At 37.9% G+C, this 14277-nt stretch overlaps 1 protein-coding gene across 3 annotated transcripts in view; it reads right to left on the reverse strand.

Annotated features, from left to right (window-relative positions):
* Positions 1-5584: 5584 nt before the first annotated feature.
* The window catches only part of Rtn1 (reticulon 1), a 223321-nt gene continuing 214628 nt past the window's right edge, over positions 5585-14277 (reverse strand). For all 3 annotated transcript variants that reach the window (XM_021724766.3, XM_078049998.1, XM_005322755.4), the window contains 4 exons: positions 13542-13611; positions 13006-13052; positions 12862-12920; positions 5585-6406 (listed from right to left, as the gene is read on the reverse strand). In XM_021724766.3, the coding sequence (XP_021580441.1) occupies positions 6364-6406; positions 12862-12920; positions 13006-13052; positions 13542-13611 (219 nt within the window). In that variant the 3' untranslated portion in view covers positions 5585-6363. The remainder of the gene's footprint in view (positions 6407-12861; positions 12921-13005; positions 13053-13541; positions 13612-14277) is intronic.

The raw sequence follows: 14277 nt of genomic DNA on the forward strand, positions 1-14277 counted from the left end.
GGTTGGTTCCACAGTCTTGCTATTGTGAATTGTGCTGCTATGAACATCGATGTAGCAGTGTCCCTGTAGCATGCTCTTTTTAGGTCTTTAGGGAATAGACTGAGAAGGGGAATAGCTGGGTCAAATGGTGGTTCCATTCCCAGCTTTTCAAGAAATCTCCATACTGCTTTCCAAATTGGCTGCACCAATTTGCAGTCCCACCAGCAATGTACAAGTGTACCCCTTTCCCCACATCCTCCCCAGCACTTGTTGTTGTTTGACTTCCTAATGGCTGCCAATCTTACTGGAGTGAGATGGTATCTTAGGGTGGTTTTGATTTGCATTTCTCTGACTGCTAGAGATGGTGAGCATTTTTTCATGTATTTTTTGATTGATTATATATATGTCCTTCTCTGAGAAGTGTCTGTTCAGGTCCTTGGCCCATTTGTTGATTGGGTTATTTGTTTTCTTATTGTCTAATTTTTTGAGTTCTTTGTATACTCTGGATATTAGGGCTCTATCTGAAGTGTGAGGAGTAAAGATTTGTTCCCAGGATGTAGACTCCCTATTTACCTCTTAGTCTCCAAAACTGTGGGCTAAATAGGCCATATGTTTGTGTATGGGGTGGGGGGAGGGTGTTGGGGATTGAACCCAGGGCCTTGTGCATGCAAGACATGCACTCTACCAACTGATCTATATCCCTTTTTGATCATAAATGTTCAGGCTCAGTTATTTCATCATAGTAATGAAAAATAGCCTAATACAGTACATTTCTTAAAAGCATGATCTACACCTTGTTTATAACACATTCTTTTACCCTGAACACTAAATTGCCTCTTCCTCATCTTCTAGTGGCCTTTTTTTTCAAGTCCCATTCCCCCATCCCCTTTCTTGAAGAATTTGGCACCATTGCCCAGAAACTCCAAACCTTGTTTAGAAATGCCCTCATTGGTTCCCAAGATACTTACATCATTCTATTTTTCTCTCTTTGGGTCTTCCTTCTTTACATCCATCACGGGCTCCCTTGTCTTCTTTCTCCTGTTTGCTAAAAGGGGGCATCCGTCCTAGGTCTCATGCTCTTTATGTTCTCCAAACTCTTCCCTTACACAGATAACTCCCATGTTATCTCTCCTTCCCACTTCCCTAATCTTGTAGACCTGACGAACTCAACATTCTCACTTGGTATTATGATTTACATATGAGGTATCCCCCAAAGCTCACGTGAAAGACAATTCAAGAAAGTTTAGAGGTGAAATGATTGGGTTATGAGAGTCTTAAACTCACAGTGAATTAATCCACTTGAATGAATTGACTGGGTGATATCTGTAGGCAGATAGGTGTGGCTGAAGGAGGTGGGTCTCTGGGGGGTGAGCCTTCGAGGTACATATTTTGTCCCTGGTGAGCTGAGCTTAGTCCCTCTCTGCTTCCTGGCAGCCATGTCCTGAGCTGCTTTCCTCCTCCACATCCTTCTGCCCTTATGTTCTGCCTCACATGGGCTCAGAGCAATGGAGTCAGCCAGCCATGGACTGAGACCTCGGAAAGTGTGAGCCTCAAATAAACTTGTCCTCCTCTAAAATTGTTCTTGTCAAGTCTTGATCACAGCCGTGAAAAAGCTGACCAAAACACTTGGCCATGCATATCAAATTTCAACCAAACTTCTTTCAAAACCAGAGTCTACACTGCAGGTGGTTTCACGGCAGATTGAAAGAAGGCTGGTACTGTCAGCCCATCTCAAAAACTGACTCATCCATAATATTTTTTTCTTCATCTCACTAATCTCTGAGCCTCCAAAGTGCTTTGTTCAAACTTTCATTGGATGACAGTTACCAAAGGCTGAGTGGCTCATAATGTTCTGTGTCATAATCTTATTACTTAATAACTTTGTATCCTTTGTGCCTTACTCTTCTCATCTCTAAAATTGAATCTTCATTGTAGGATGATCATGAGAATTAAATCAATTTATATAGTGAAAGTGTTTAAAACAGTGTCTGGAACAAAATAACCAATTCCATAAATGTGGTGGTATCTCTATACTATGAAACCCCTAAAAGTGAAGACAGCATTTCACTCCTCTTGGAATCTCCTGCAGCACCTACCATGGCAATTTCCATGTAATAGATGATTAAGTTATTGTTGAAAAGGATAACAGAAAAGATGCTTTCTAAAAAGTCTTCTGCAGTTTAGACTTTATTAGGGGAATACACACACACACACACACACACACACACACACACACACACACACACACACATATTCCAGGGAAAAAGTTACCTTCTTCAGGATCTGCTGCACAACTTTTATATCTAAGCTAGTATGACAAGAGTCATTCCACCCCATTTTTTAAAATCCTGAAGGACATTTTGAATCATCAGATTAAATTATACATAATGTTTGGTTCTAAGTGTGAATTTTATTACACCAGAATTATTGTTTAATTATTATTTTTAAAAGGGTAACTCTTGATTAACTGTGATTTCCATTCATGAGAGCTCCTGATCCTCAGCTCTGCTGGATAAAACTTCTGGAGTGAAGGAATGAACTGGCTCATGGCTTCACTGTTAGGGTTTCTTTTCTGTTGCGGTGTGGATATGTGTTCTGGGTCAGGAGGAATGTCTATATAAAAGTAAGCCATTACATAAAGCTCTTTAAGATTTATGCACTTTCTTTTATGCCTCTATCATGGCAGGATTGTTATGTAATGCCTGGATTTAAGCACTTCTGCCTCTAACCACAAAGGTCAAAGCAACAAAATTGTGTTTAGAAAGATACTTCATCCCCTGTAGTTAAGCCCTTGGACTTCTTTGTGTTCTTTCAATAAATGTTCACTGGCAGTTAATATGCTTTAGTAGGTTTCTATTACCAGTAATCAAATAGTCTTGCTGAGGTAGCATTGTTCCTGAGCTAGAGAGACCACAGGGGAGGGGCAAGAAACACTGGAAAGGCAGTGCCGCTCAGTGGAAAGAGCCTAGGCTTCGAAATCAAATAGGGATCCAAGTCCTTGTTTTATCATTTACTAGCTGTGTAAACATGTTGAGATTGAGACTCTTCATGTGGACAATAAAAGTATTAATCCTATAGGATTTTGAAATTCTGATTAGAAATAATATTTGTAAAAAGAACCTAGTACTTTGTGTCTGGCTCAAAGATGTTATGTTATTCCTAAGAGTTCTCATTTCAATAGCCTAAAAATAACCTTATTGATTAATAAATCCAGTCGCTGAATCACAGAATTAATCAATTGGTTGGATGCATCTCAGATATCACCTAATTTAGGATTTAAAGAACAACATTTAAAAAGGCATTTTTTTTGTAAACACGGGGGGAAAGTAGGTACATTTTATCCACATAAAGCTTTAAGAGGCCTGGAGAAAATTCCTCTAGTATAGTGTCATTCTTACCCATGGAGTTTAAAGATTCAACCATAAATGGAAGGATCAGATGGATTCATGCAGATTACCTAATAGACTCTTATAGAATCTGAGGAGAAAGTTCATTCTGTTGGGAATGCATTTTGTGGTATCAAGCATTTGATGTTCTTTTTTTAACTACAGGAAGAAAAAAAAACAAACAAAAAAACCCCACAAGTTATATTCTATCAAGCAAAAAAGTAAGACAGGATCTGCTACTGAGAGATTATAGTGTGATAAATTCTCTTGTAATTTTAGAGCACTTTAAACATATTTATTGGACAGAATGAGTACAGCAGAATTTCTAAGTATTTTGATGAATGCCACATAAACAAAAATTATAATACTACCTATCTGATAGTGACCTCGGTCTAGGTGCATCATATTCATTGGACAATTTGTCCTTCTATGACACTGAGTTACTTGCTGAGGTGCTATATTTGCCCTCACTGTGTATCAGAAAGAAAATATAGATCAATTACTAGTTTCTAAATATATGCCCTGGTGGAGGAAAAAATAACCATATTAATTTCAATGGAGACATTTCATTTTTAGTGTTGTAAGTGACCTTTTGAATATGGTGCCTGCAACAATTTTCTGTGATAGTTGAGAGAACATGAAGAAGCTATTTATTACCTGGGATTTCTCTCCTCCTTTCATACAGTACTGGCTGCCTCTTTCCTCTGGGAAGGAATTATCATTGGGTACCAGTGGGAAAAAAAATCACAGGAGGCCCCCCTGTACAATGCTCCCTCCTCTGGGGCCTGTAAGCACTCCCTCCTCTTGTCCCCTTACCATCTCTAGAGAGGGTAGAGATTCCTATTCTTGATAGGTCATAGGCATTGGGTCATTTCTGCTTAGTTTTCCTAAACACTGCTACACTTTAAAATTAAACTCCCCTCAATTACCCTTTTGAGGCTGCTGTTTCCTGCCGGGCTCTGATTGAGAGAATGCATTCATAAAATTATGAGTGGAAAGAAAAAACAATTTTGTTGCTTTTTAAGGATATACCTAAAACAAACTCTATTTTAAAAGTGTCGTCTAATAGGATTATTATATGTGGTAGTTTTTGATGAATAAACAGGTCTTATCACTGTTTGCTGCTGTAAATAAGGTCCATTGGCTTTAGAATTAAAAAGAACTGAATTGATTGAAATTCATTCCTCATCACTCTCCTGTTCCATCACTCTGTCACTGCATGGAACAGAGGGCTATTTGGTCCATTCCCAGGAGGAAACCAGATGACAGCAAAACGTGGATCTTCTCTGTGCTCTTCCTTCAATTTTCTTTATGGAGGAAGAATGTGTTAAGAAAGGGGACTGAGAAGGCCTGTCTCAACCCCAGACCACCACTACTCTGATTCCTGTGTTGAAAGCTATGTCCAGTGCAGGGATAAGGTGGGTAACACCTTTGGGTGCCAGATGGGTAGAAATCATAGGAAGCCTCTTTTAATCTAGTCAGCATTGACACACAGCCACCATACCTCTACCCCAACACCAAGATGGAAGTTCATTGGTGTAACCTTCACACTACTTTGTGTGAAAGATTAACTCCATAAATGCTGATTAAGCCCAAGTATGCAATTGGTACAGAGACAGCTTTTTACAAGGGATTATTACTTTTTTTCTTCCAATACTTTTTCCCTTCCTATTTCTACTGCCTTCATTCACTTCTACCTCTTTGTCTTTGACTTTCATTTTTTACACTGAGACAAAATACACAACCAGACTTTTACAAAAAGCAGAGAACAACCATTAGAAGACTTAGCATGATGAGGGTAGGAACTGTCATCTCTTGACTTACAGCCCTATTCTTAGTGGTTGGTACACAGTAGGTGTTCAATCACTAATTACCCAAAGAGTGAGTTTCTAACAATTATCATTGTTTTATGCCAGTATTGGGCTGCATACAATTATAAAGAGTTCATGTAAGGATTTATATCATTTTCAAGTTTTGAAAAACAAAACTATCTTTACCAACCTCACAGATTTCTAATGCAAGATGAAGAGTGTTCCTTGCTACTCCTTACATATTAATAACCTAAGAGGCACATAAACTAGGCTAGGGTTGGATCCTGTAGCCCTGGGGGAAGGAGCAAGGTGAGTACTTGATCTCAGTCCTCCTGGTACATTTTCAGGTAACCCCATCTCTTACAACTTTTGCATTTCCTAGTAAAATCATGACAAGACAGGGAACGCTTTCTACATTTAGTAACATTTATTTATGCATTCAGTATCAAGTACATAAGTGCAAATATCCAGAGTCCATAATTAAGTCCATTAGGAACTACAGAGAAAGTAATACAAATTGTAATAAATTTAACATGCTGGTACTTTTAGTTACCATACATGTAAATCAGCCCATCAATCCCAGACAACAAAAGTACTGCATGTTCATTTTGGATTTATTCATTTATTTAATTATTTTAAGTTATACAAAACTGATTACCATAAGTACAGTCAACTGTTTTTTTTTTTTTAAATTTTTATGTTGTGTGTGTGTGTTGGAAAAATGCTAAAACATCAGTCTACAATTCTATATAATGTTATTAAAGATTAATCCAACCAGCAACCCAAGGACATATAAGCAATTTCCACTATTGCGTCAATGCACTCGGCAGGAAAGGCCTAGCCACAGGGGGACTTTAGAAGCTACAGAAGCATGGCAGAGAAGAGGAGAACACTGAAGAAGGAAGGAGAACGTGGGCTCTCACCATCATGCACTTTTTTTTTTTTTTTTAGCAACACAAAATTAAAAATCACATCTAATACACTTTTTTCTATACTTTAGTGCTTGACACAAGTGACTCAAATATCCTAAGAGTAAAGGAACAGCCTAAAAACAGCTGTTTTAAAGTTTGCCTCTAAGAGTATGGTACTGGGTGGGGGGAACAATCAATTTGCAATAACGAGTAAGAAGAGAGCTGTCGCCTCTCCAGACATCCCTGTTTGTGTCCAGTCCCCGCTGGGATACCTGTCTACTCAGCATGTCTTTTGGCGCCGGGGATTTTAGCTTGAATCCTAAAAACAAAACAAAACAAAAACTAAAGGGTTAAATTGTAAATGTTATTCATGAAATCATTTTATGTATCCATTCTGTTCCTTTAATTAGCATAATATTAATTAGTATAAGATGCTGGAAGATATTATGGTTTGTATGTGTGTGTCTATAAACACTCTTCTTTATAAAAAGCAATAAGAAGGAAATAAAAATTGGATACTGAGTGACCCAAGGAAGCTACCTTCTTTACAGTATAAATTTTTAGGTGGATGAACATGTCGACTTATTTCAGGACTATAGAAATGGAGCTGTGAAACAGTGACAATAGCTATTGATCCCCTAATTGGGTGCACTTCAGAAAGAGAAAGGATGGTGCAGTTACTACCTGTGCCAGGAAGAAGATAAACAGAGGTGGTTCCAGGTGAAGGAACCTGTATGTCTCCTCAGTGTGGTCAAACTACTCAGAACTGGATTTCAGAAACCTGGACCTCCACCAAAGCTGGCCCTAGAGATTCATCTTTAATATGTGGGGTGCCGAGCAGACCGTCACCAAGGCTCCCATGATTCTGTGATGCTCACAGTGTGATTGTGTCATTTTAAGATAGGTTTACACCAGAAGTGTTTTGTTTCATAAATTGAAGCTTAATGAGTTTATCATGCAGAGTTTAATTGAGACCTTCCTCTCTAACCCTTCCACATTCTGGAGTTCAGTGGTCAACAAAAGGAAGAAGGTACCTGCTCTCATGGAGTTTTCATTCTTGTAGAGGTTGAGAAGAGAGAAACAAGTAGACAAGAAAAAGTGGAGTGGTGACAAGCACTATAAAACCAAACAAGGTGGTATGAAAGGAAGTGAGGGGGCAAAGTAGGTGGTGCCCAACTTCAACCCACGGAGCTGAGAAACAGATGCCCAGAGGATAGGAAGGAGTCAACACAGTCACCAAAGATCTGGAAGTTTCTGCAGGGTCCTTAAAGGAAGGATAAACTAGGGAACAAGGAGGGTACAGCCTAGTGAGCTGAGGCATGGAGTAGGGAGATCTGAGAGGCAGGCAGTACCCGAGAGGCAGGCAGTACCCAGATGGTGTTGGAACTGGTGGGCCACGTTAGGGGATTTCTGTGTGATGAGAGGCTGTTGACAAATTTTATGAAGGGGAGTGATATGATAGGATTTATAATATAATTTATGGTATGATTTATATGTTATGGCCATATAAATATGAAATGTCTATTGGACACAGAATAGAAAATATCAGATAAGCATGTGAGTAGTCCTGATGGTGGCTATGTGCAAAAATTGGGGAAATGAGAGTAGAAGCAATAATGGAGGAAGGGAAACCTATAGAAGTCCAGGTGCCAGAAGGCAATGTCCAGAGTTTTATGGCAGATGACCAGCCTGGGGATCTAGTTTGGAAATGAACCTGACAGGACCCACCTAACCTGTTGATGGGTTGAATGCATGGGCAAGAGGAGGAAGAAGGATAATGAAGGAAGATTCTTTAGTTCTGGGCCTGAGCAACCAGGTGAATGATAATGCAATCTAAGTACCAAGATGGAAAGGACTGAAAGAAAAATGGGTTCTGATGTGGAATTGCAAGCTGTTTGGCCATATAAATATAAAATGTCTATTGGACACAGAAAAGAAAATATCAGATAAGCAGGGGAGTAGACCCGGTGCTCAGCAGAGGAAGTCTGACTGGAAACACAAGTATGAACCCTTGACATTTGAAGCTATAGGACCAGAAGAGAGGTGGATGAGAGGAGAGGAAGTCAGGAAAGACAGGACATAGTGACAGTGGCCACCTAGTTTCTACATAGATACTTGAATAAATGTCCAAGGTTCACTGCTCCATGGGGCAAAGGGTTGCATTGTTGAAAAACTCCAGATTTTACTGTTTTATCGCATATTTCATTCAAATCTCAGAACTTCTGGAATTTCTGCTCTAAAGAAGAAAAGAGAAAGCCTACTACTTCTTTGACAATGTCAGACCTCCAAATATTTGAGGACAGTCATTGTGTTCATTTAAAGTTGTCTCTTTTCCAGGGTCATTTAGTGAAATTTGATCTTTACTAGTCATTACTATGAGACTTCTAGTCCCCCAGTACTGGAATGACTGCAGTGGCATTACTTTATTATATTAATGTATCTTTTTAAATGCTCAACCCTGAAATAAACTGAACACACATGTGAGATGACCAAAATGGAATATAGTGATTGTGCCCTCTTTTTTTTTTTTCTTAAAGCATTTTTTATATTTATTTTTTAGGTATAGATGGACATAACACAATACCTTTATTTTTATGTGGTGCTGAGGATGGAATCCGGGTCCTGCCCACGCTAGGTGAGCACTCTACTGCTGAGCCACAATCCCAGCCCCAACTGTGCCTTCTTTTGATTTAGACTTTATACTTCCATTTGTAACTTCTAAACTTGCATTGATTTTTAAAAATTTCTTCTAATTAGTTATACATGACAGCAGAATGCATTTTGACTCATTGCACACAAATGGAGCATAACTTTTCATTTCTCTGGTTATTTACAATGCAGAGTCACACCATTCATGTGGTCATATATGCACTGATTTTTAAAAAGATTCCTCAGCATACCATGAATCATACTTGCCTGTGACCAATTAATCAATTAAAAAATCTTAGGTATTTTTTATACCCTCTATGTAATAGGTTATCCACCTCTCCTTCATTCTTTTTTTTAAAAATATTTTTATATTGTTGATGAACTTTTATTTTCACTTATTTGTATGTGGTCCTGAGAATTGAACCCAGTGCCTCATGCATGCTAGGCAAGCACGCTACCACTGAGCCACAACCTCAGCCTCCTTCATTCTTTTGCCAAGTTGAGTTTTTAAAAATCTAAATATAGAACTTGCTCTATCAATTTCATTTTCTTGATTGCAATTCAGCATTCTAGATTCCTCAAACTCCTTTGATTCATCTTGAATCTTGCCCTCTCTGAATTTGCTTTTGCTCCACCTAACATTTTGGAAATTATATTTGATTTTTCTTCACGTTGCCACGAGAAGTAATGGTGTTGAAAGGGATAGGCTCAAAGTCAGGATGTTGTAGCTCATTACTATGCCTTGCCCCAGTCAGATACCTGGAAGATTAAGGAACATCTTTTGGGTCTACTAGAACTCTACAGACTGTGCTATCATCTCTGGTTTTCTCTCAAGGACAACAGGAGGATTTGTTGAGTACTTCATTGAAACGAGAATACTCACTGGCCAGAATAGTATAGAATCTCTCCTTTTGGTGAACACACAGCTGTCTATTCTGAGTACTGATTATTAGATTTACTAATTCATTCTAGAATTTTTCTTGGAATTAGGCTTTCAGCTCACCCAAAGATAAGTTCTAGAATTGATGCTTTCTTCCCATTTGAAAATTGGAACAGTTCCAGTTCAATTTCAGGGAAGTCTTTCATTCTCTGAGATTTATTGGCAATCACCAAGAAGGCTTCTACATACAATTGCAGGCAATTTCACCATCCCAGACTAGAACTCACCTAGATATAGGCATGTATTCACTTATGGCAGATTTCTTATGTTCTTGCTTACAGCTTTAATTCCCTCTACAATACTTATTTTGCCTTTTCTAATTTAGGCCCTTTTACAAAACTCTAAGAAGTGTTATTAGGTATCACCCCCATCTTGCAGCTGGAAAACTGATACAAAGAAAGGTTAAATGACCTGGACAGGGTAGCTCAGTATGCAGAGAGTGGCAAGAGGAGTCCCTGACTCAGTCTGGAACTGTCCTTAAGATCCTTAGAATGATCTCTACCCAGCAATACAATGAGGAGGAGGAGGAAGTGAAGGAGAAAGATATGTAATAGTTCTTGTTTCCTATGTCCAAGTAAGAATACTTTCTAGGTGCTATCTTATTTAATACCCAACAACCCTGTGAGGTAATACTAACATTTCCAACTTACCGATAAGGAAACAGGTTCACAGAGACAACATTTATGATGAACTCATATTGCATAAATGCCAGAAATGGACTCAAACAAGACTCTCTGATTAACCATCAAGTTCTTTTGATGTTCCACTAAAATGGTATAAATTCTTTTGTTAGAATTATTCTAGCACTAAATCAAAATTTCAGAAGTCAAAGAGATCTGAGAGATAAGAGATCATCAAGAATTTTCTTTTAGACTTTAATGTCAGACAAAAACAGATTACCTGCCTAGTTTCTCCTTTTGGTCTAACTACCAGGAAGCTCAGAGCCAACTCAGAGTGAAAGTCAACCACAGAAGAGCTATCATTCCTTATGAATAACATGTTTTCTCTCTGTTTCTTTATATAAACCTGATTTCCAAGTGTAATTTAACAACTACATTTTGTGTGTGTGTGTGTGTGTGTGTGCACGCGCGCACGATTTTCTTTGCCATCTGCTTTCTTTTCATTTTAATAGCCTATGCCCTTACCACTTTCATTGGAATTATGATAGCTCCTAGCTGATTGCCACATCTCCTCCTGTCTCTCCTCCTCAGTTGTTCTCTCACTAGATTATTGTGGCTGATCTTCACAAGAGACAGTTCTGACTACATCAATCTCCTCCTTAGAAACATCAAGAGTCGGCCATTTCCTATTGGGTCAGGGTCAAAACGGCTCAGAGTTGTCAGGACCTGGTCTCAGACTCTCCTCCTACATTTCCTCTATCTGATCTTTCCACATATTAAGCTTTGGACACACTGTCTGACTTATTGCTTCCTGAACATGACCCACATTTTTCAGGCTCCTCTGTTTTTGTTTACATGGCTTCTTCTTCTTGCAGTCTTTTATCCTATCAACCTTGGGGGTGGGGTGGGAGGCGGTGTTTACCCATTCTTCAGTGCCCAGGCCAAATGCCACTTTCTCTTAGTGACTTTCCATTATTCACTCTAGGAAGAATCAATTGTATTCTCATTACTCTGACTTTAGTATTTTATGCAACTTTACTGGTATTAAATTGATTTACAGTTGTTTCTTTATAATTTTGTCTGCACAGAGAGGCTGAGATGGATTTGTTTCATTATCTTTATACCCTCTGTGCTTATTATATGAAGTATCCAGAACAAAATAGGTACTCCTCTTTTAGAACCAATCAACCAGCACCGTCCACTCCCCATTCCTTAATAGATGTGATTTTTCTCAAGATCCCCAAACTGAGGACTGTACAACTTAGATCTAGAATATCTGTCTTCCAGTATCCAAACTCCTATCCTGATGTTCTGTACCATAGTTCCAATAGCACTAACTGCCAAAAAGTTACCTAGGGAAGTCACTGAAATAAACATTTCAGGTCACCAACCCTAGAAATTCTAATTCTATAGGTCCATGCTAACATTTATTAATACAAAATAATGACTTTTGTCCTTCATTTGTTTCTTAGCATTAGTTGTTGGTTACACTGGGTTCAAGCTGATAATTTCAGACATTTTGAAATGTGCTGAAGATCTGTTACAGATCTATATTCACCATACAACCTGAGTTTCTTAAGAGTTTAAGAGGATGAATGTAAATGGTAATAGTAAAAATAAATTTTTATATACTTCAGGAGGGAACTGTTGTTGATGATATGTAACCTAATAGCAGAAGAACTTTAAAGTTGTTGCATTTCAATTTGTTTATTTTCCTTTTTACATCTTTGCCTAAAATGCTGCCCTCTAAATCTGATCATCACCTAGGTCCAACTACATAGTTTCAATTACTAGATGGAGTCCATGTTGACAAAGACTCATCCTATGGTGACATGTACTTGTAGCTAATGATTAGTTTAACTTTCCATTAAAATCTTGAATAGTAATGACAACACAAAAACTATCTTTGTAGATGGCAACAAACCTATAAATATTAATATAAGAATTAGGAAAAACTACTCAGTTAAATGTAAAATCGAAATCTTTATCCCCCAACAGAGTAGGTAGACTATAAAGTAGGGCCTGACCAAGACTCCAGTTTAAAAAAGGAATGGTGTTAATTAAACACACTTATAGAGTTAAAGTAATGTAATTAAAATATTTAGGTAACAAAAACTTTACTCATTTTAAAGTTTAAAAGATAACTTTAGTAGTTTAATAATTAGTGTTGCTAATTTGTTTAAAAGATTTAAAATGTTTGTTAACTTAAGTGTTTCTATTTCAATTTAACCATTAATTTTCTGAATCAGGATTCCTTCCTTTCTCCATCTTGATATTGAACATGGGCCAGCCCTTAGCTACAGCTTTATATCATTCATTATTAAAACACATTTATTGTGACACTTAAAATAAATCCCTGGAAGTTTTATTTAATCGTAAGTTTCGAAATTTATACTTATTTTCTGAAATAATATAATTGAGAAAGGAATGAACATATGACTTGAACAAGTCAAAGATCATACCTTCACCTATTATTTTACTATCACTTTATTACACCTATCTAATCCATTCAAAGGCCTGCTTAAGACAGCGACTCTTCTTTATGAATCTTGCTGGACAACTTACTTTGCCACGACAGCATTTATGTGAGTCCTCACAAGTCCAAGATATTGGTCAACCTGTGCCTACAAAGAGAGAAATAATGAGCACACCCAAAGACTCCATGTGGTCAAAATTTAACATGAATGTTTGACACCACAGAGAACTTACCTGGTGTTTGACATACACTACAGGTAGAGTAAACATTGAAACCACAGCTGGGATGAAAAACAAATGCAGTGTTAAAATTCTGAGAGTTATCAATAATAATAAGTTCACAGATACATATTACATAGTCATGTGATATTGCAACATTATTTGGAATAACTAGGATAGCAGGGCAGTTATAAAGAAAGTAAAAAGATGCTGAGTCCTTTATAGATGTCATTATTCCTGAGTGAGGGTAGACTGTGCCCTCTGAAGATGAAAATGCATGTCTATCCATAACTAGAACTATAGACAGATATATTTAGAAATCAAATAGAACCCATTGTGGATGAACGGGGGTGGGGGGAAGCCCTTCAGACTTAGAAATTCACTGCTGATATATAATATGTAATAGACTCTTTAATTGAACTGTGATAGTAAGGAAAATGCTCTGTCCTCAGGGATCTGGAATTTGTCCCTAGGGACTTATTAGAGCCTAGGAAGCCCCCTGTACTCAGGGGGTGTGAAGGAAGACATAATGCCCTCTTGTCCATCCTTACCCATGAGCAGCAGGGTCAGGCCATTGAAGAGGGCGCCAACGTAAGTCAGGAGCCACATCAGGACAGCAAACTGAAGAAAGAAAGGATGATCAGAGCTCCCGAAGCTGTCCCTGACAGACTGGAACCTCATATTGTTAATATTTAGATCAGCATCAATTTTTCTAATTAGCATTTCAATTTTTTCCCCTAATTAGGATTTCTGATTACAATTTTTGGGATTACAGTTATAGGTAATGGGAAATGAATGTCAATAGAATGATTTCAACAGGAAATGAGAGAATGATAGGTGTTTTAAAGTCCATCATGGAATCACCAAAAGAAGGTTGTCATTAGCTTCTTTGGAGACCTTTGGATCATGCTGTTATAACATTTGAGGGAAATGGTAGTCTATCTAACACCTGCTTCTGTATGGACCCATGATTTAAAAATGGTTTTTATATTTCTCAATGGTTAAATAAAATCAAAAGAAGAGAAAAAATGATACGTTAAATGATATTAAATTCAATTTTAAGTGTCCATCAGTACAGTTTTACTGGTGCACAGTCACAATCTTCCACTGCTGTATTGTCTTTTCCTACTTTTGTGCCACAATGACAAAACTGGGTAGCAGAGCATTGCCTGCAAAGCCCCAAATATTTACTATCTAGTCCTTTGGAGAGAAGGATTGCCGACCCCTGCTGTAGCCCCATTTTTACATAGCAAATGGGAACATTACCTGAGAAGCTCTAAGACAGGT

Source organism: Ictidomys tridecemlineatus, chromosome 5 (assembly GCF_052094955.1).
Source record: "Ictidomys tridecemlineatus isolate mIctTri1 chromosome 5, mIctTri1.hap1, whole genome shotgun sequence".
In the NCBI taxonomy this organism is placed as follows: Eukaryota; Metazoa; Chordata; class Mammalia; order Rodentia; family Sciuridae; genus Ictidomys; species Ictidomys tridecemlineatus.